We start from the raw sequence: 22,437 nt of genomic DNA, 5'->3' as shown, positions 1-22,437 counted from the left end.
TCGGTTTACCAAAAAGATAAAATGTTCAACGATTTAATTCGGGCCGAGGTTTTACAATAACAGGTAAGTTATTCACTTCTCTTTAAACGAGTCGATCTTGACATATAAATCGCTGTTATGTCTTTTTAATGTAAAACCATTCGATATACTGTAAACATAAATTGATTTGTGTTTATGCCGGTAACTGTACGATTCAAAGAAACGAATAACTAGGTCAGATATTACGAATCCGAACTGGTAAAGCAAAAAAAATTGAATCAATTCGAAAGCTGCCTTACATTACAACGACCTGGGAAATGGCTGTGCTTTCGTTCAGACACAATCACAGACAGAACAGAAAAGCCAGTTAGTTCCAACATAAAAGCTTAAAAAATACACCATATGTTCCAATAAGAATTGCCGACTTCTGTTGAAATGAGCTGTTTTCAATATTGTACACGTCGACATATGACGCAGTTGCGCCATATGTTTGTCATCAAAAGTAACATGAGTCATCATTTAAAATCCCACGGAGATTCCCCTGATTTGAGCCCAACGTGTTGCGTCTTGCGTGGACTCTTGTGTGAAACTTTATGTTAGTGTAGAATTGTTGTGATCAACATCTCGTAGAAAACTGTCCCAACAACGACTTCGTGAGCTGCAGACAGGAAAATTTTAATAGGGTTATCATGTAGCATTGCAAAATTGGCCAACTTATGACACTAATTACACTTTTAGGGTTACAAAATTCAAAGCGATAGTAACTGAGTCTAATAAACTCGTTTTAGTGGGTTGATCCGATCCCATTGTCTCAAAAAGGAAATGGTAAATGAAAACAGCGGGGCTAGAAAAAGAGATCAAGCCAACACATCTCTAACCCTGGAGACCAACCATGAAGATACAAATGCTCTTCTAGAGGATAAACCCTCTGATACCCCCAAAATGGCATGGTGGTACAAAGACAGATCAAGTGTGCTGCTTCTGCTTTTCTTGTACATTCTTCAAGGAATTCCTCTAGGATTGGCTGGCAGCATACCCATGCTTTTAGCAGTAAGAACAACTTGCTTTATTGTGACAAAAATATGTGTTTATCTGATAAGTGTAGACAAGTAAGCACATGTATCCTTTGTAAAAGGACATGTTTTGCAATGATTCCATTTTTGTTTCAGAGCAAAAAAGTCGATTATCATCAACAGGCGATCTTCAGTTTTGTATTCTGGCCATTCAGTTTAAAGTTGCTTTGGGCACCCATCGTGGATGGGGCATATTTTGCTAAGTTTGGCCGTCGGAAAAGTTGGCTGGTACCCACTCAGTATTGTATTGGGCTTGTAATGCTGATCCTTTCATTCAGGTACTTATTTCAGTACTTTGTCGAGTTATTTCCATTGAAACAATTAACAAAATACGTCTCTACTCCTGGGTACTTTTGTCGCACTTGTGTCAAAGAAGCACATTTTTTCATTGAATCCCATAACTGATCCTTGAAATTAGAACAAAGAGTAGATGAATATGAATTGAGTAAGAAGTATTCTTTTATTAGGGTCCAATAATGTTTGGCGATGTGTGGAAGGGTTATCAGCAATCAAATGCTAAAGAAATGTCAATGATACTGTATCACACTGCCCATACTAAACCAATTTTTTTTAATTTTAGTAAGTAAGATTGTATTTTGCTTATTTAAATATTTTTTAGACTAGATTCAATACTGGACAGTGCATCCCCTGATGTTCTCAACCTGACAATTAGCTTTTTTGTACTTAACTTTTGTGCTGCTACCCAAGACATTGCTGTTGACGGTTGGGCATTAACAATGCTTTCAAAAGAAAACGTTGGTCTGGCGTCAACATGTAACTCTGTGGGGCAGGTAAAATAACACTATTCCAGTTTAAAGTGGTGTGGATTAAACCAATTGTACTTTTTAGACTGCTGGCTATTTTCTTGGCTATGTTGTTTTTCTTGCTCTTGAATCAGCAGATTTTTGCAACAAGTATCTTCGTACTATACCACAAGAACAGGGAATTCTTACACTTGCAAGTAAGACACACATAAACTTATGTTAAATTGGGTTACATAGCACCAATGTGTATTTTGAGACTTTGTCTTATTTGTTAATATGTGCAAAGCTTCCTGGTTAAATATATGAATATTATGAGAGGTTATTGTATTTTTTACATAGATGCACCTTAAGTGTATGTACAATGTTGTATGTGTGTAACAATAAGCTAAAAAGTGGTGAGGAAAAGGTTATTTGATATGTCTGAGCGTATAGTATGAATCACAGCAATACTCTGCAGGGTAAATTTGGCAGTACTTTTTTAAATGATCATAATTTGCCTTTAATTGATTTTGGCCTATCCAAAACTGATCATAACTCTGTGATTAGGTTTTATGTATTTCTGGGCGATTGTCTTTTTTGTTACCACCACCCTGGTGATGGTCCTTAAAAAAGAAAACAAGCAGAAGCATCATGAGAAGTCAGAAGACGGAACTGGTCCTGTTGGAACGAATGGCGTGTTTGCAGCATACAAGCTACTGTGGAAAATTGTGTGTCTACCCAATGTCTTGCAATATGTCATTATTTTGCTGACTGTAAAGGTAAGAAAAACGTAACATTTTAACCAGCACGTATTTTTTCAAAAAATGTAGAAGTACAGTTTCTAAAACATCATTGCACTGACGAATATCGTTGCTTGAAAATCTTACACAAAATCCCATTATTTTAAGGAATATATACACAGCAAAGGAGTTTACAAAGTATTACAACTTAAACATAAGGCAGATCAACACTACTTTAAATTAGATGGATCAAATATTAGAGGGTAGAATTGTCCTGCCATTGTATTGCCCCTGCCGATTGGATAAGTTCCTTCCAGTAGTGGCTCATCGCTGTTTGACTTTACTCCATCAGCAATATAGTTAACAACAGCTGCTCTTCTTGGCTTGTCTGACCTAAACAACATGTCTATGGGTGTCGACCAAAAGAAAAACCAAAAAAAAACTGTGTAGCTAATTGAAATGTTTGCGTTTGTTTATTTCCCCCAAAAAAATGAACAATTTTTTAATCTATGCAGAACCAAAATATGGTGTGTACATAAAATTGCACTTGGGATTTACAAGAGATAAAAAACATATACCAACATTTTCGATTTTAAAATTTGTTTTTTACTCATTGCATAAAAAACATATATATGTCGCTCATTGGCTGAATTAATTGATTCAATGTAAATTGATTGTATTACACACACTACAAATTTTATGTTGTAGCTACACTTTTAAAAAATAACATTTGAAAAAAACCTTGGTATTCTGCATTTTCTTACCTGTTTGGATAAGAACCATGTACTGATAATGGATGATGAAAACTGGCTTCACCACGTTTCAACTTACAAGGTTTTGGTTTAAAGTTTCGGTTCTCTTCATCTGTAAGAATGGTCTGTGTACAAATAAATTCATTTATTTCTTTTTGTAGATTACCAAACCTTTACATAAACTGACTCCTATAGTGCCAATTTTATACCTTTATGGATTCCATATCTTTAAAGTTAAAGTCTGTTACTGGTAAAGGTTTTTCATCTCTTGTCCATTTATGTGATCCTGGTATGTAATGTATGCAGCCATTTTCTTCTGTTTGTTCATCCAAAGCCACATGTATCTACACATTAACATATTTAACACCCCATACCACACACATTTGCCTGTAATTCATATTGGCAAAGTTATGTAGTTCAATGTGAGTTCCCCATGTAAGAAATAAGATTTATCTTACTGTCAAGTGTTGCATTGGAAATGTCCTTGTCCAGTAACTGTAATCTTGGTGCCAAGCAACGCACCCTCCGTACTTTGCCGGCTTGGCAAACAACTGATCGTGCCAAAATCTCACTTTGCTTGACTGCGTGGCTGGGTTTATCAGCTGTGATGAAGGCACCTTGCAGATTAAATACAAAATTTAAAAAGCTAGTCCAGTGCCACAATTACCAGCTGCACTGATGGGACCCTATAGGTTGAAACTGTGTACACTACTGTCTGCAGCTCTCACATATAAAATAATGAAAAGTTGCCCCAAAAATATTAAGTAAATTTTAACGTACACTTATGGCAGGATGGAACACAAGGTCATGAAAGGCTCGAGTAATTCTCCAGTGTCCAAGTGCATGCATGAGCACATTGCTTATATCCCCGGTTTGGTTTTTGTGATATTCATAGAAGAATGGGTGCCCATCTCCTTGCTACATAAAAAATATTTTTTTTATTCCCAATTTTTAAAAAAATGGAAGTTTGTATGTATACTTTGAATCTCCTGTTGTGTTTATGGCCATCAAACCTCAATAACAAATTTTATAACAACCCCTGTAAGTAATCCTATGTCGTTTGTTTATTCATGATATATCGGTATCACTAAACAACTGTGTTGTTCGTGTTTTTGGCGATACTGATGATGCTTGTAAATACAGGCACATCATGACAACTTCAAACAAACAACATAGGATTACTTACAGAAGCAATTTTAAAATATCCAACAATTTTGCCTGTTTACTGATAAACAAAGAATTTCTTTGAATCAAAAGCTTTATTTTGTAAACGAAATTAGTTAAGGCTAATTTTCCTAAAATATTTTGTTTTGTGCTTTCTGAACATACCAAAAACTGTTCATAGTCCTTCAACAGTAGGTCACACTGTTCATCAGTGAGAACCTTTACTGGGGCAAGATAACCATCTTAAAACAAACAAAATCTCTCAGTTGGATTTTGTAAATAATGTTTAACGGCAAAAACATTAAACATCATGTCATATGTACATGGTGATTGATAAAAAAAGGTTAATTGTTTTCTTACCCTCCCTGTATTGCTGAATTTGTTCTTTAGTTAATTTAAAACTGTTGAAGTTGAACTCATTTCCCAGAAGTCCAGAGTTTTGGTGTACTGTGCTCCAATCCTTGATGCCTGTCGTCGGATCCACAAAAGGCTCTTTGTTCTCCCGAAGCACCTGAAAATTTTTTTAATGATGCACAGCCATATAAAAAAAATTCTAACATGGCTGTTCTTGGCACAAAGTTGCAATACCATACTGTTTATTTAACTCACAATGTAGACTAAAGCAATTTTATGGAAAGTGTTAACATTGCAACACTTAACTTTCTATTAAGGATACCTTTTCTGTGTAAAGCTCCTTCATATTTAAGCTGCAGTCTGCACAGAGCTCCCAATCGACTGTGTAACGTTAAATATGCCTGCCTTAAGTCAATGTTTATTTCTGTCGGGTAAACAAATTTATCCCAGGCGTTTGCACTTGTTCACACAGCAAACTTTTCACTTATCCCATAACTTTTCAGGTTGGATTTGCATCTGAATCTATAGTGGGTTTAAAGTTAATAGAATGTGGAATTCACAAGGAAAGTCTTGCATTGCTTGCGATTCCGATGACTCCTCTTCAAATTATTCTTCCACTTATCATTGCGAAATACACTTCCGGTCCAAGACCCATGGATGTTTTCCTCAGAGCCGTTAAGTGGAGGTAACAGAATTTATACAGTTACCATTTATGCATATTTCTGTGATGTAAATATAGACAAACTAATTTTGTAACAGCTACTCAAACAGCACTACATACATATAGACTAATTTCTAATAATATGACAGTTTAACTTAACAGATCTACAGATTTAAATATAAAACGGTAGCAACCCTTACAGTAAGTTATTATAAAAGAGGAATACTCTCATTGTTTACATGCACTTTGATCTTTCAAAATACAGGTTGGTGTTTACTGTGTGGTTAGCTGTGGTGGTTTATGTGACTCCATCGTTCAAACAGGAAGACGGCAGTTACCCATATATTTATTTCATTTTCATTCTCATCACTTATTCATTTCACCAGGTACTTGATCCAACCATAAGTGCAATTTAAATTTCCGGATCTTTTTTATATATTAACATTGCACGGAATTGGATTTTTTGTGTTTAGGTTGCCCTCTACAGCATGTTTGTGTCAACGATGGCTTTCAATGCTAAAATAAGCGACCCTAGGATAGGAGGGACTTACATGACCCTTCTCAACACTGTGGCTAACCTAGGAGGTAAAAAAGTAACTTTATTTTTGTGATTAGGTTCAATGACACCACATCAAAGGCGTTGCTGTGTTTTGTAAACGTTTTATTTCGTTTTTTTTGCTACAAATACTTAATCTCTTAGTTACCTTTGTTGGCAACCATCTAGAATATTTCCAATGCATTGGACAATGTTAAAAATATTAATGTGCAGTAAGTCATGTTTTTGTTGACAGGTAATTGGCCAAGCACTCTGGCCCTATGGTATGTCGATGACCTGACGTGGAACTATTGTGTCGGTGGCAAAGATGAAATTCAGTATTGTAACAAATCCACAAAAGAGGCAAGTTTACAAATTTTGTCCTAACAGCGGAAAACTTTTAGAAACAGTAATATGTGGCACAGAAATGTACACAAAAAAATTAATCCATTTTTTGAAAATGTTAGATAATGGACAGTTTTTCAACGATTGTGATTTATAAAGTAAATCTGCGATAATTTTGAATACTTATGGATGTTGATTATTGTTTTATCAATTTAAAAAATAATTAACCTATTATCAAGTGACTGCTGGGATTGGTTATGGTTTTTTCTTCAGACAAAAAATTTTTGAAAGTAATTTCAATTCATTGTGTTTGTATTTCCTGTAATGAAACAATATATCTTTGGCATAGGAATGCATAGCAACGGGCGGACAGTGCAAGATGTCAGTAGACGGTTATTACATCGAAGTTGCAGTATGCGTAATACTTGGTATCTCCTGGCTCTTGTGGAAATCCAGGTCAACCAGACGCCTGCAGGACCTTGACGCTGATAGGTGGAAATGTCCCACATGATGCAAAACGTCACGTAATTGTGGTTTAATTCTCATTTAGTGTATTCAGTCGAAACGGGTGCAAGAGTATTTGTCAGGGAAAGTATTTATGTAGTAGTTGATGGGTTTTTTAATTACTTTATGTCCTAAATGAATAATATATAAACGTAGGTTTGAAAGCACTCAAGTCACTTTTATAGTCTTCACACTTTTCTTATCAAAAACTTATTTTTGTTGCATTACCGCAGTTTTCATAATTATGTCCTCACGCCTTTTCACGATTTCTCGGTGTGTAGTTTTATGGCGAAGAGTCGAAATACAGAAACGGTGGTAGCTGTTTTATGTTGGTTTGTTTTATTTTGATTTCTGTCTAGTACAAAGTTAATAAATAAACTGCTTGTGTAGCCAACTATAGCACTGCGTTGGCACGTGCAAGACCGCAGTCAGTACATGTATAAGTTATATATCGAAGATACTTCCAACCGTTTGGCCATGTGGTGGTACCAAAATGCTCTTGCTTACGATGACATACCAATTGGAAGCCGACCTAAAACCTGATGGCCAAGATAGGGTAGTAGTCGACTCGTGATGTGGCAAAACATGCATGTTATCAGTGTCAATTACCAGCTTTACCGCATTGTCAATGCTTACATGGGTTTAATGTTTACTTTTGCCCACGGATTATATCAAGGGATTTAGCGATGAAGTAATTGAATGCAAACGTAACATTGGTCGGCACCCCGCGGCTCATTTATCTGTTTTTGCTGTATAGAAACGGTGCATTTATTCAGAAAAAAAAAACACTTATATGAATGCAAAATTACCACTTTTGCTATTGTTGCTTTCACACGTTTGAAAACGCACTTATGTATATTAAAGGTAAACGCATAGTGGAATATCAAATATCCGACGATTGGTAAATAAACAAGAAGCTTTTTCATGAAAGTAGGTTACAAACCAATCTTTCGCAAATGAAACTGTGGAGTGGAAGTACCCGATGTTTTTGCGAATGTTTTTAAATCCACTAACTAAAACCGTCAACCTGCTTCCACAGAACTCGCCAGAATGTTTATTAAAGGGTCGAAATAACCCCTGATCAGTTATCACATTTTTCGCGGATCCGAGTATTGCCAGAAAATTTTCCTGCTATGGTAAAGGTTGTCGGCCTTTGACCCATGAGGAACTAGTAAGGGGTTTTCTAGATAGATATTTTTGTGTAAGCAATGGAGCAAATTGTATGTTTAATATAGAGTTGCAAACAGGGCTGCTGGTCATCATTAAAAGGTCATTATAAAAATATTTGTATTGTGAACCGAAAGTAAACTCTGTATAGTAGGTAAGGATTAAATTTTATGAGCCGGAAAACACAGCAGGCTACGACAGAAGGAAATATGTAAAGAGCATTTTCACTGCTAGTTTCACAACAATGAGAGCGGGCGGTTCCTGGTGGCGATGGGACTGGAAAGAAAAGCACTCGTTCATTTCATTATGAGAAAAACTGCAATCAAATACTAACCACAGTAATTTGATAACCAAACGTGATCCCCACCAAGGATAGGCTTTTGAACTTTACAAAACTTGCCGGTTTTCCTCAAAAGCTACAAACAAACTACAGGGCATTAAAACGCATAATTATGTACTTGAAACTTGCCAGTCACGGAGCTGCCAAAATGAACGCCACACCGCGTATCGTTTTGAGTGGAAACAGATAATTGAACCATTTCATGTCCTGTTATGACTGCTAAGGTTATTAATTCGCCGCATTGCCGATATATATAGCAACTTACCACCAAGTCCGACCAATCTGCTTGAGCGCACAATAGCATGATTTGTTGCACGTTCCCCAGACACTCACCGCCTGTGGTTTGTTTATCAGAGATTGCATCGAAAGCTATTTCCTGGGTAATGACACAGATCGCAGCTGCTTGTCGTATTTCAACGACAAGTAACAAATATACAATTCACACTTTCAACGACGGAAAGAGTAATAACGGTATTCTGTAAAAGGTGTAAACACTGGGACAGTGTTATTGATCTTGTTATGGATGCAGGTTACACCTGGCTTAATTCCATTACATCAGAAAGCGCCATCGTGTTATTCGTAGGATTACTGCGGTAGGCCCTTCTCTTTATGAGATTGACAAGGACAACAGGTAGCGCATTCAGACCAGACCTCCAGCCCACAGGAAGGGCTGTCAACCAAAATCACGACCACAATCTCCGACCCTCCGCAATTGCCCGTCGAAACGCATGCGCGCATAGAATCATTGTTTATTGTTCCACAACAAATCGCCGGCTATTATGACGTCAAAACGATCACAAACGTGTTTTCGTACAGAGCAATTTATCTGGCTGCACCCATGCCTGGGGTTACTACCGGCAATAATTTTACTATAGGTAAACGCATAGTGGAATATCATATATCCGACGATTGGTAAATAAACACAAGCTTTTTATGCAAGAACAAACCAACCTTTCGCAATTGAAACTGTGAAGTGGAAGTACCCGATGTTTTTGCGAATGTTTTTAAATCCACTAACTAAAACCGTCAACCTGCTTCCCTAGAACACGCCAGAAATTGTTTTGTTGTAAATCTCATGTTATCTTTCCTCAGGGAACAGAAACAACTTACCACATGATTCTAAATATGGTACGTCTCCAGGTAAAACGCGGTGATCTTTTAATTTTAGCGAACTCTGTCTCACGGCCGCAGAATTAATAGTTCCTTTGTGCTTCTTGGCCACCTAAATACCTCAAAGTTGCGGTATTTGTATTAATGATCATTATCTAAAGCAAAAATCCATGCTACATCACAACATACCGACCTAGTACAGTTAACCTGGTATTTGTTTACAGTCAAATTTATCGTTTATGAGATCATAATTGAATATTCTTGCGTGTTGCCTACCAAATAATCAACGAAAGCAGGCCCGCAATTTCATTCCTCAGAGGACAGAAAAAATGTAGATTGTATTCAAAATAACACCAGATTGTTTCTAATTGAAAAAAAACGCTTTTAACATTTGTTATAAAAACAGTGTAAGAAAAATTTGGGACAAATACATAAATCTATAATATGGCAATATTTCAAACAGACATTGCGAAAACCATTAACAGCTTTCGTGAAATTTTATCTGTCTGTGCCACCCATTAGTGTCCCCTGCTTGATGTTCACCTTCCTATATCCCCAGCATGCAACTCACGACCATCAAATATTCATAACGCAGCCCTGCACACTTACATTGAAATCAATCCCCTTTGCCAGTAACCGGGGAATTTCACAGTAGAAGGCAATGCGCCCGGACGCGTACACCGCCCAACATTCGCACTTGTAACTCGGTTTAACAGCAGAGCTAGCACGAAGTCGATCGATAGGTGTAAAATTCTCGAGCAGGCAAGGCTGTGTACAAGGTACGTATGCTGAGTTTGTTGTGGTCACAGCATTACTCCATGAGTAATTTGCTTTCCTTATCTCAACTTACATATGCAGGATTTTGTGTATTAGTGGCTTCAAATCTCGCAAGAACGCCATGGCTGAAACAGAATTATAGTGATGGGCATTTCTGCAGTGCGACAGCGGAGAGAAAAAGGGGCAGAAACTGCACCTATAATAACCTTGTCTGTCAGTGATGGCGCAGCAACCAGCGGGGCAAACGTTTTCTAGTCACGTTGTAATTCCACCTGGTTGAGTTAATGGAAGTTCGCGGTTAAAAGAGTCGCGATAAAGTCACAAACGTATTATCACGATCTTGCACTTTTTCCGATAGACTGACGCTTTTATTTACTGTCTGTGGCAAGAATATGCAGGTTGGATTAAAAGTACTGTAGAAGAAAACTTAGCTGTTTTGTACAGTTGAGTCGAACAGTCGTTGTGCTATGTAGTGTGGTAAATGTTTCAATAATGCAAGGTGTTATTGGTATATTAGGGTGTTTCACACAACTAATTGCCTTTAATTTTGTACATTGCAGATTATAAACACGTGAGCTTTAAAAAAACGTTCATCACCATGCTTCGTGTGTTGACATCTATACTTCTGTGCTTCTTTTTGGGCGCCAGTCACTCTTTTGCGTACCCGCCAAACTTCCAATTGCCCAACGCCCAGCAGCCGTTCGAATTCACGGATGATGATATAACTGAGGCGAGTGATCCTGTCGAAGTTCTGCTTTACCGAACAGTGATGCAAGAAATGATGGACGACTTGGATAAAAAGAAACCACAGAGTAAGCTGATTGGTCAATTTCAAATACAACAATTGAAATGGTGCGGGCTTCATATTTTACGTAAAATAGTTCGTCATTGGACACATGCAGCTCGTTTTATTGTACACTTATTCTATGTTCTATGATAGAAAAGCTGCTAAGTTTTGGAGTTCGCTGACAAACGCATGGGTGTTGAAAAACTATCAGCAACGCTTCTTCGATTAATTTTATTAGTTGAACTGGGCAAATGTATGGAAAAGGGTTTATACAAACAAAAATGTTAAAGCAACACTGTTCGATCAAAAAGCATAAACGAAAGTAACAATAGCGCCCGACGTTTCACGGAGGTCAATTAAATTTTTTATTCGTTCATATATATCGATGGATCTTGGAATGGAAAATTCCACACAAAACCCCAGGAAAATCGATTTTTTTTCTTCATGATTGCCGTCTGCCGTGGACGGATATAAAGAACCGTGCACGACAGCCTTGTACGCGTCAAATTCGTTGTAGATTTTACAAATATTATCTGCAACACAACCCCATACCACTCTATGTGTCCAAACAACATTTTTAGGGACATATGCTGAACTAAAAACTCGGGTATAGTTTACTTCAGACACTTTTAGACTGTCCTTTGATAAAAAGACTCGATTTGGCGTTTCCGAATAGCATTTTTTGCCCTGATCGTATCGAAGATGCAGACGCAGGGTGGCGAAAAGTTAGAACATGATACATAACACATGGCCCTTACAGTTTGTGATATAGGCGTGTCAGCCCTGTTTGTTGTGTCGTGTACTGTGGTGGAGTGTTATCTGTGGCGAAGCGAACACCTTTATGACGATTTCAAAATGCTTCCCAGGTTCACCTGAGGAAGAAGAGGAAGCAAAAGAAATTGCAGACTTGAAAACAGATGACGTTTTGAAGGAGCTGAAGGCGCTCCAGTCGATTATCGAAGAAAAGCAGGATGGACGCTGGTTGGACCAAATTGAGGTTTGTGAAAGCGGATGGCACGATTTCGTTTAAATGTACTTTTTTAACGTACTTTTGACTACGTTTTTTATGACCTATGGTGCGTATTGAAACCAAAACGTTGGTGGAAATTAAATCAGTCGATTTGACTAATTTACCAATTGGAATAATGTACTAAAATAGTGCCATTTGTCTACAAAGGAATCTACCCAAATTAAAACATTTTCCCTTCCGACACAACAGTGATGATAACCAGAAATACGGTCTGGTAACCAGAAAAATTCATTTTAATTAATTCATTTCTTACGTGGCCAGAAAATCACGATTGCCTGTCATTGCGCTGATTATATGAGCAACATACACTTCCTGTCAAACCCACAGCCGTGTCGGGAGAAACAACCTGTTTGACCTCTCAATCGATTCACGGACAAGCACCATCTGCCCTGCGCCCTTCGCTAAGAAAGATAAACACATTCTCACGTTGGCATGGCGAGAAATGACGTTTTATAATCGCAATCAACAATACCTAGGAGGTCTTGTTGTCCTTGGGCGCGCGGTCCATACATCAATAATCTCCGGGCTCACCGCAGAGGTCGATGAATCGGAGAATTCATTCGCACATCTGAGTTTTTAGATGACAAACCTTGAAAATTGACGCTCCCTGTTAAGTGATCAGTCATTTAAGGTGTGCCCATATCATAGCACCACTCAGTGCTTTACCATTTGCCAATCAATGTGCTTCCTGTGAACCATCGCTGTGTCAAAAGGATTGCCTTGGATTACAATATCAGTAACAAAACTTGTGGTTTTAAAAGACGAAACAAAAGACAATGCCATTTGCAGCATGTTTTATCGCACATCGTTCCAGTGATGTGATCGTTGGCATATTTAACGGAACTTTCTATGAAGCTCTATTGATAAGTCCCAATATATCTGAACAAGAATACTCGTGCCAACTGATTGCAATAGCAAACGAAAGTAGGGTTGATTCATAAACCCATAAGAAACACTGATAAAAGCGTAGTGCCGTGTTACGTAAGGCAAGATGTCCATGCGCCTGCCGGCAGACTTTGTGTCTACAATTAGGTGCCGTCTTGCGCTTTATTTGTTGTTATAAGCCCATCATTGGACTTATGACCTAAACGTTTTTCCTTCCAACAAGTAGTATATATTTAAAGTGGACGAGCGGTTATAGGAAAGTCACGTTCGTGTATTTTCGTGTAGGAATGTTAGACGGCTACAAATAGTTCGTGTAAAAATTAAAAAAATGTAACCGACTTTCTTCCCGAAATATACTCGGTGGACCATATTGAACGTGCTGGTATTTTTCTTTTTAGGATGTTGCTGATTTGTTGCCGTCCAACTACCACAACTCCACAGAATACCGAACTAAGGTGGGAGATATGGATGTGGACGAAACGCAGATAATTGACAAAACTTCTGATGACAATTCAGGTAATAGAAAAAAAACGTCAGAAATTCGACTGCAGGAATCAGCCTTTGCAGGTCGGTATCCGACGGATCTGTCTTTGCAAATCAATATAACATTCCTAGAGCTCCACAAGGAGTAAAAGACGATCACACCAGTATAAGATCTTTATTAAAGAAATATTAATTTCGCCTATTGGCATCTTCAGTCTCTGTCTGAAAACAGAATAGCAATAAAAACTTAAATGAATTAATTAAAAAAAGACAACAAAACAAAATAACTCAACAGTAGGTCCACTTTCGGGACCGCCACGACAAAAAAAAACGAAGCGATTAAAACGATAAAAACTATAAAAGCTGTTTTCTGCGACACGCCGCTGTGGAGGCAAGAGAAGCGACGAGAGACCGCACTATCCCATACACTCTCCTCCTGGGCCCCCGATGAAGGCTCTATTTACCGTGCGGGCAGCACCAGGCTGTCAGTCTTTTGTTGTGATTCAAACCCAACCACAAACAGATACTGTTTTAGCGTCACAATTATTTATCGCATCACAATATCTGCATTGTTATCTAAAAGTGAGTGCTTAACTGCACGTCAGATCAACAAAACGTTTTTTGTTATTTTAGGAAAACAATGCAAACCTATATTTAACATCTACCTTACGCTCCGATTAAACGAGACATATTTAGTCAAACGTCGCTAAGGCAGTAAAAAAACCCGAAGATTTCAGACAAAAATCGATGGAGCAAAAGCTATCCTTGAAATTTTTCAAATAACATTCATTTTTTGTCAGCAATGGATTCACGCACACATATGTTGAAATTCCGGGTCATTGGAAGCTGTCAAACAGTCTCTATACGCCCGTCAAATTGATCATTGTGTGCCAGGAAAGACGATTCCCTATGCATTGTAGAAACGTTAAATGTCAATTACAAGAGCGTCAAGTGCATGCTGGTGTCGAGTAGATTCGACTCCGTGCAAAATTGATTGTTAATTCCAAAGAAATGCATCAGTAGAAGACCGTTTCAAATTCATTGCATAGTAAAATAGGTTGGCAGCATGACGTGCGTTTTGGCGTAATCTCGGTGTATCTGTAATAACGGTTTCACTCTCATACAATACTGTTATTGTGGTTGAATACAATGAAGCCTTTGCCGAAAGTCCAAACTGACAGCTGACAAAAATAGTTGTGAAAATTGTCTACAAATTATCTGCAAAATTTCCCTTGGCTCACCTTTAATGGTCCAATTAGACTGAACAAGTTGCAACAATGTGGTAAGCGGCAACTTATTATCGGTTTGATAATTTGCTACAACGCCTCCGTCTCGTACAAACCGCCGAACTAAAAAACATAATTTTGCCACCAATACTCAGTTTCCCAGAAAGTCGTGGCGTCACCAATATTTGGCAAGCCAACATTATTTTGCACCGGAATCTAAAGAAACACTGATTGTTTTCAATGGGTCGAGTCCGCGTAATGGATGTTGTTCATTCTGTTTTGCACGACGGAAATTGTGTAGGAGAGATGGTGGCTTCCCACAACCTTCGCTAACAAGATTAGCGAGGCGACAGGAGATGCATCATTAGAGATTAAGGACGTGTATTGATTTTTTAGGCCAGCAGGGTTTCATTCCATTGCAACACTATAAAACATTGTTATAATTCAACAATTACCATTTTTTCTGTTAATATGTTTAGCAAACCAATATTGTGTTCCGTTAATTTGTCCCTAACCACGCTTATAACCATTCCGTGAGAGAGACAAGCCCCTCACTTAAAACGTGGACACTTCAAAGCCAGTGGGTTTCTTGCACTTTTATGCTCGAAACGATGTTATCACTGCTAACGACGTACAAATTACAAATCTCGTAAACTTTGGCCCGTGCTTATCCGTCAAAATCACCCACTTTTAGATTGCTTCTTTTGTCTGTAATAAATCCCGGATTACCCGATTGCAATCTTCCGTTCATTTTTGGGTGTGGAATTGCGCTAGGATCGATAACCGACCGTGCTGCATCGGATTAGCAAAGACAGCTTAAATCATTTCGATTTTTTTTTTGTTTTTGATCCGCTTGCAAACCAACTTTGCGTGTCTCACCATCTAATAAGCGACTTTTCCATGGCAGTTTCGCTGCGACAATGCAAACTGGCTTTAAAAATCCGTTCCATGGTGTGTGACAATCAGTTTGGTTTTCATTTTGTCTGACATCTTAACATATTTAAATATAATTTAATATCACATGAAATTCGTAATTGAAATGTTAAACCCGCTGTTCGTTTTCGAAACACGCAAAGTCTGACGTATCCTTGATACCCCATAAAGAGATTAGCATTTAAATATTGGGCTTACATGTCCCATGCATAGCCTACAGTTGAATCGATGCGATCAAAGGGCGACGGTGTATTGTTCGGTATACTGGAACGCTGTTGTGCAACCACAATATTTCCTGACAAGGACGCCCGCTTGGTCGTATGTACATCATTGCAGCTGTCAAGCGCTATTCTGACGCTGGCATGAATGTATTATTTTTGATATTTGATATTTTGCATTAACTGGCCGAGCAGATGGTGTATGACGTTACACTAAATATTTCCAGTATATGCGGAAACTGATCTGTGAAAAACTGGCGACAAGCACGTGATCACTTGTTTTTCTATTTATGCAAGGGTCGGTTTCGAAACCAAATGGGAGGTCTAAAAAGATGCTTCACGCCTTAAAGATATCTTGACACTTTAACATTCACATGTAATATAAAAGCTGGAGCTTCGATACGTCACGAAACAATGCTTGTTTTCTACTTTGAAAGTAATAAACGTATGATATTGTCTTTTCAGAGTCCCAGTGGCTTTCGGACGTTGTAGAGTTGTCACCTGATAACGACATCAGAGGTCCGGGTTTCCATTGCTCAATGTTGAACCCCTGTGCGACAGGTAAACCTGACAAAACCACTAATTTTCTATGCTATATTGGCCTGATTACATGGTATGAGAAGTGCAAAATACTTTGAACACTTCATCCAACCTTTCTACACTTTTTTACCAGAAACACCCGATTTACAGCACTAAATAGAAAGCTGATTTATTTTTAAAAATCGTTGTTTTCAGGCAAATACTGTTTCGAGACGATCGACATGAGTGAGTGCCGCCAGTGCCACGTGACCGGCATGAAATGCATGGACGACGCGCAGTGCTGCCTGGAACAAGACGGATCCGAAACCCTATGTGTGCGCGGCAAATGCTCTCGTGACGTGCCAAGGGGAAGTCCCGGAACCATCTGTCAGGTAAACACAGGAATTCGTGATTTTGAAGCAAAATTCAATTACCCCGCGGCAAATTTTGAGGCTTTAAGTTTGGTTGTAACGAATAGTTTGGTGGACGATACTGGCCAGGCGCGCTTGTTGGATGGTGCAGCACTCCGAGCCTTACTGTCTCCGGACTGACTTGTCATGTGGTTGCACGAGGTCCATGAATAATTCAGCGCGATTATAAACAAGGTCGCCAGTCTTGTACCATTGTCAATATGTCATGGGACCATGACAGGCGCTATACGAAGAGCCTAACAGCGACGCCTTTGTCGTGTCTATGAAGCGAATAGGTTGCGTATCTTAACCACCAGCATTAAACACAACAAACCGTGCAAGAAGATTGAGAAAGTCTCCAGATATTCTGACCTATTGTGTTTTGTTTGTTTACTGAAGATGTTTGTGTGAAATAAAATACTAAAACAAAACTTATAAAAGAAGAACAATATACGACAGCTGTTTAATGTGAAAATACAAGCAAATCAAAGTGTAAAATCACAAAAATTAACAAAACTATCAATAAATAATATATGTACAGCGTCTTTGTAAAATGCTAAAAATAGGAATTCTATCTCAGACCTCCGACGACTGTGGTGAGGGTCTGTGTTGCTCTCAAGACCGCGAACTTCATCAGCGTGTGTGCAAGCCGCTCGCAAAACTGGATGAGCGCTGCAGTCCAGTGATCTATCTCGCCGAGGACATTGTGCTAGTGGACGATAACGACTTCTTCTGCCCGTGTCAGACTGGGCTGCGCTGCGAGGACAGGTGAGGAATTCATTTGCGCATGTTGTATATGTTGAATTGTTGCCCCGGGGCGTGGATTTGGGCCAACTGTCAGTGTTAATGAACAACAAGGGCCATGTTGGTTGTTAACAACCTAGACCTCAGGAGATACATTGAGTTTATCCTTGTACAGGCAAGAGGTGGTTTACGCCCCGCAACCGATGCGAATCGACGCTGGACTTTACTGCGAAAAACCAAAAGCCAAAGGTACAAGTTGTGTATTGTGATATAGTGCAGCTGATGACATAAACGATATGATACTGTTTAATTCCTCCGTTAGTCAATTTTAGACCGATTTGCCAACAATAAAGCTTACAAACTTTATACATATATATCCATTAAATTGCTCATTACAATATTTCACACAACTGCTAATACAACGAAATAGCATATGGTATGACTAAAAGTATTCAAAAATCGCTGCATAATTTCTACTATTTCATTAAAAAACTCTCTCAGGATCTGCCACACCAATATCTGACTTGTCAGCGCCATCTGCCGTGCAAAACCGCCCGAGTCTTTTCGACACTCTGAGGCAGGCGAGAATAGAAAACGAGGACGATCAGCGTTTTGATGAGGTCTTGCCCCTCGTTCACAAAAACTCGAAGAAAGCCATGGAAGAACCAATGGACGGACTCATAATGTAATCAACCATGAAGTTCCCGGTCCGTCGATAATATTGAAATTATGTTTGTGTACAAAGTCCGGTTTTTGTGTTGGTTTTGTGGCCCTCGTGGAAATGATTTGCACATTCGTTGCTTTGCTGTGTTTAAGCTTTGCTGGCATTAAAACATTTGCTACAAACAGATACTATGTTTAAAATGCTTGGATTCGATTTAATTTTATACAAGTTATATGATCGTAACTTGTTTTACTACACTGATCCTGCATTCCAAGTCAAGTAGAAGCACACCACTGTAGTTCAGTGAATTCGGCTGGGTCGTTGTGGGTTGATTATTCTTCGCCATTTTAACTGCCAGCTTTGCTTGCGAGTTCTGTAGATTTTCCAATGTTATGTGAAGGTATATCTTGTCTACACTGTTCATTTGCAGCTAAAGGTCATTTTGATTGCTGCTGTATTGTGAATAAACAAAAAACGTGCAACTTTGGTTGCTGTTTTCGAAAGAGTTTAGCCATTATATTTTCACGTGCTCAAAACATGACAGTTTGGGTTGCTTTGACGAGACCCATTGGCACTAAACACCATCAACACTAATCATATCTTGGACTTAGTCCATGGATGTGGCAACTAATATAATACAATCCAGAATCCAGTCGCATTGTTGTTTCAATTGTTGGTTTTCTATTATGCATGTGACAATTGTTTTATTGTTCAATTCTATCATCAAAGGTAATTCGTGTCGCGGTTGGCTCGACTTAAAAAACCATAATAGTGTCTTTGTCATGTTTTGACAACAATTGAATCATCAATTTGACTGTTTTTCAACAACAAACTTGGCTGAAAGCAAATTGCTGAAAATGCGAATAATGTAGTCTTATGTCCGCATGGGTGTAAACTATATGCTGTTACCTAATCCACGAGTATTATGGAGCATTTTTTCAACAGTTGTGGTTTGAAGCAAAATGGTGAAATAATTTGCATCGAAATCTGATAAAGGGGCATAATACAATTATTCGTATAGACGTGTACATAACCAAAACAATTCTTGAGTACATCAAAAAGAAACTTTAAAACCAAAGTTCCGGTGCTCTCTTATATTTGGTGAATGACAATTCTACACTTTCTTCGGCCGAATACTTTGTGTTGTAAATTCTGGCATACTTAAAGTGTGATGAACCAAGACAGTTGATTTTGCAAAATTGTTTGTATACACGCCTTACTATCGAAAGGCCGACATTCAAGCCGAACAGCACTTGCAAGCAAAAGTGGAACCAGTAGGACTATAAAAAAATAATTGTTTCAGTTTTTTTCCTGGCACAAAGGTAATAGTTCGAAAGGTGCGTTTCTGCTGCTGTTAAGGGGGAAATGACTGTTGATGGTGGAAGATGCAAACAGAACGTTTCTTCTCAAAATCTCCTCGTAGTGTAGTTGTAACTCCTTTCGGCCCGCGGCTGAAAACAAACCTGCAAAAATTAATATTTTTAAGTCAATCTTGTAGAAGCAAATACTCCATAATAATCAGTGAGCTGCAAACAGTGCACACTGTTTTGAAATACCATGTCTTATCAGTACATCTGATGACTAAGTCTAGTTCAGCAAGATAACCAGCCGGCCACAGGTTTTACTACTTTGTGGTACTTTTGATTCATGATATTGTTCTCGCAGTTTGGATAAGGTAATAAAAATGAATTTAGGGCAAGTCTTACCGAAGAACGGTAATGCTGGTGATAAAGGCGGTAAGGCACGAACGCCGCTTAGCGGCAAATTGGATAAAGACAAATGATCGCGAGATGTCGCTGCCGCAAACATTTCCGATGCCAAGCGCAGGCGCCTTTTTGTCTTGTATCTCCTTCGTGCAAAGAAAAAGATTTAAACAAAGTTTACAACGAAATCTGTTGGTGTCTTTTTATGAATTGAGGACAGTTACATTTTTACAAAAATAAATTAAAACGCGATAAACAACATTTATTCAACGATGTCACACTTAAGAAGGTTTGAAATTGCGTTACAAACAACAGCTTAACCGGTTGAGTGAGAATTGGTTACAAACCTATTCTGGAACCAAATCTTAATTTGAGTCTCCGTCAAATCGAGTGCCCGCGCGAATTCAGCTCGCTCTGCTCCAGACAAATATTTCTGTGCTCCAAACCGCTCCTCTAGCGCCCTCACCTGGGCTTGCGTGAACGCAGCCCGGGTCCGCTTCTTTTTTGCTTGCGGCTCGTTCGTCTTCGCTTTGCTTCGATAAACAGGTGAGATGGGAGGGGTTGACGTGTCGCTGCACTGCTCATATTCTCCACTTGACACAGGGTCTTTGTCGCCAAACGTCCGAATTTGATTTTGTTCCAATTTCGCCCATGTTTCTGATGCAGAATAAGAAAGAAAGTAAAATCTTAATTTTTTGCACCAGCTTGCCCTCCAAACAAACGCCTTTTTACTATAATGTCTTAAGTTTTGCAAATAAAACATTGCATTACGAATGATTGCTTATCGCATGCAATTTTATGCAATTCCCTTAAATGTGTTTTGTCGGGGTTTAATAATTTGTCAACATGAGATCAGTAAGCTACTGACACTTTTACCATTTTGGTAACTATAGCAAAATGATCTTTCGTTTATGTGAAAAACATTAATCACGTGATTGTATCGCTGTAATAGAACAGTGTCGTTAACACGATTGAACAGTGGTGAATCTAAAACAATTAAGGTCCACACTTGGAATATATTTTTCTATGTTTTTGGTAAAAATCAACCCACGTGCCAGTTTAAAACGCGTGCGCGATCCCATGACCAAATATTTTACCTCAAATCTTTTTTTGGAAATGGTTAACATCAAAATACCAAACGTTTACCTGGTAAGTTTTTGTGGCATCTCTGAGCAAGACTTCTACAAATATCTTCTGGTTGTGCTTGGTTGCCCAATGTCAACCACGAATGAAACGGATTCTCCTGATAAAACATTGTATTTCCAAACTGCGAACTGTCTGTACAGCCCGGTCGAGTAAAACCATATCCTTTGTTACGTAACAAACAAGGTGCTGGCTTAACTTGCAGCTCCCTTCTGCTGGTAATCCAGTCCGCAGTGAATGACGTTTTCTTTCCAATATTCGGTGGATTGTAGGCAGAATTCCGTGCGCTTGTTGGATCAAAGCTAGCCAGCTGGTTAAAGTTACTCTGGTTGGGGAACGGTTGCCTGCTCTGTGGCGTTTCTTCGTCTGTTTCCACGGGCCGCCATATTTTGGTTCGACGTCGGGAAAAGTGCTGAACTGGTTGGCTATGGTTTTCCATCTTGGGGCTTGCGCAAATTTTGTATTTTATATAACTTACATTTACTGCACAACTGCAACTTGGTGAAAATGAAATTGTAAAGAACACAGTACACAGTTGTACTATCAAAACCAATTTCCCAAGTCGTCACAAATAACGAAACGGAAATTTTGTTTTTGACACTTTAAACTATTTTCTTTGTTCTGCGTTCTAGAACATTGTTTCCTAACCAGGTGAATTCACGCTGCTGACGGGATAAATGGTATTTACTTTTTTGCCGCACATCAAAATATTTTAAACAACTGATTTCGAGTTACCAAACCATGCTTGTTTCTAAGCTTCATTTGATTTGCGACATATATTTTTTGTTTTTTATGTGGTATCCTGATAAAAACAATGCATTGCACAACATTTACCTAAATTCCTAAATCTAAATTTGTTGACTTACTTCTTGTCGTACAAGTGGTATATTATCACAATTTTGATCAACCAAAAGGTTTACAAATTGGCCTGAAAATAAGCAACAAAGACTCTTATTTTAACTTTTTTTAGCCCAACGACTGTGAAAAATTGTGTTCCTTTTAGTTAACAGAACAAAACAGCAGCAGCATCCCGAAACACGATCCAAGTAATTATTTCTGAAAAAAACATACACCCAACCGACCTAAATTAACTTCTCACACACTTTAAGTTAAACTATGACCATTCCAAATTGCGCAACACAATCGACAACGAGTTGTACAAACAGTGGAATTTGAGTGATAAGCGTTTTCTCAGGTGCAGCTAATCATGTGACAAGCCAACAGAAGTAACAAATCAACTGGTAATAAGCACTCGAAAGTTGAAGTGCTCAATCCGACGCATCGGTCACGCGCCTGCCCGACCCTCTCTGTAAGATGGAGACACACAGCTCGAAAACTACCGAGTTCTGTTTTCACGTTTCTTGTCGCGCCATTTTGACTGCCCTTTTTCATTTTTTTGCGAATATTTCGACAAACGCGTTATTTCCATTCCGTTCAGCTTTGGTGGC

General features: G+C 38.6%; 3 protein-coding genes across 3 annotated transcripts; 2 read left to right on the top strand and 1 right to left on the bottom strand.

Annotated features, from left to right (window-relative positions):
- The first annotated feature begins 721 nt into the window (after positions 1-721).
- Positions 722-7,171, top strand: LOC145887703 (acetyl-coenzyme A transporter 1-like). The gene is made up of 10 exons (XM_082978884.1): positions 722-1,029; positions 1,149-1,330; positions 1,672-1,843; positions 1,902-2,013; positions 2,363-2,574; positions 5,309-5,490; positions 5,732-5,852; positions 5,940-6,051; positions 6,258-6,364; positions 6,696-7,171. Exons 1-10 carry the CDS (start codon positions 802-804, stop codon positions 6,855-6,857), a joined length of 1,590 nt encoding a protein of 529 aa, XP_082835010.1. The 5' UTR covers positions 722-801; the 3' UTR covers positions 6,858-7,171.
- On the bottom strand, positions 2,614-5,151 carry LOC145912934 (phytanoyl-CoA dioxygenase domain-containing protein 1 homolog). Its single transcript, XM_083000400.1, has 8 exons — positions 5,128-5,151; positions 4,812-4,968; positions 4,617-4,693; positions 4,068-4,205; positions 3,746-3,904; positions 3,497-3,631; positions 3,300-3,412; positions 2,614-2,928 (listed from the first exon to the last, which is right to left on the bottom strand). Exons 1-8 carry the CDS (start codon positions 5,149-5,151, stop codon positions 2,766-2,768), a joined length of 966 nt encoding a protein of 321 aa, XP_082856526.1. The 3' UTR covers positions 2,614-2,765.
- Positions 7,172-10,803: 3,632 nt separating the features above from the next.
- LOC145908209 (dickkopf-related protein 3-like) lies at positions 10,804-18,318 on the top strand. The gene is made up of 8 exons (XM_082995436.1): positions 10,804-11,056; positions 11,898-12,028; positions 13,345-13,462; positions 16,272-16,367; positions 16,542-16,717; positions 17,316-17,503; positions 17,655-17,728; positions 17,981-18,318. Exons 1-8 carry the CDS (start codon positions 10,843-10,845, stop codon positions 18,166-18,168), a joined length of 1,185 nt encoding a protein of 394 aa, XP_082851562.1. The 5' UTR covers positions 10,804-10,842; the 3' UTR covers positions 18,169-18,318.
- Positions 18,319-22,437: the final 4,119 nt, after the last annotated feature.

The sequence above is a fragment of the Ascidia mentula genome, chromosome 1 (genome assembly GCF_947561715.1).
Source record: "Ascidia mentula chromosome 1, kaAscMent1.1, whole genome shotgun sequence".
NCBI lineage: Eukaryota > Metazoa > Chordata > Ascidiacea > Phlebobranchia > Ascidiidae > Ascidia > Ascidia mentula.
The sequence above is the reverse complement of the archived record's forward strand: the minus strand, read 5'-3'. Positions and strand labels throughout refer to the sequence as shown.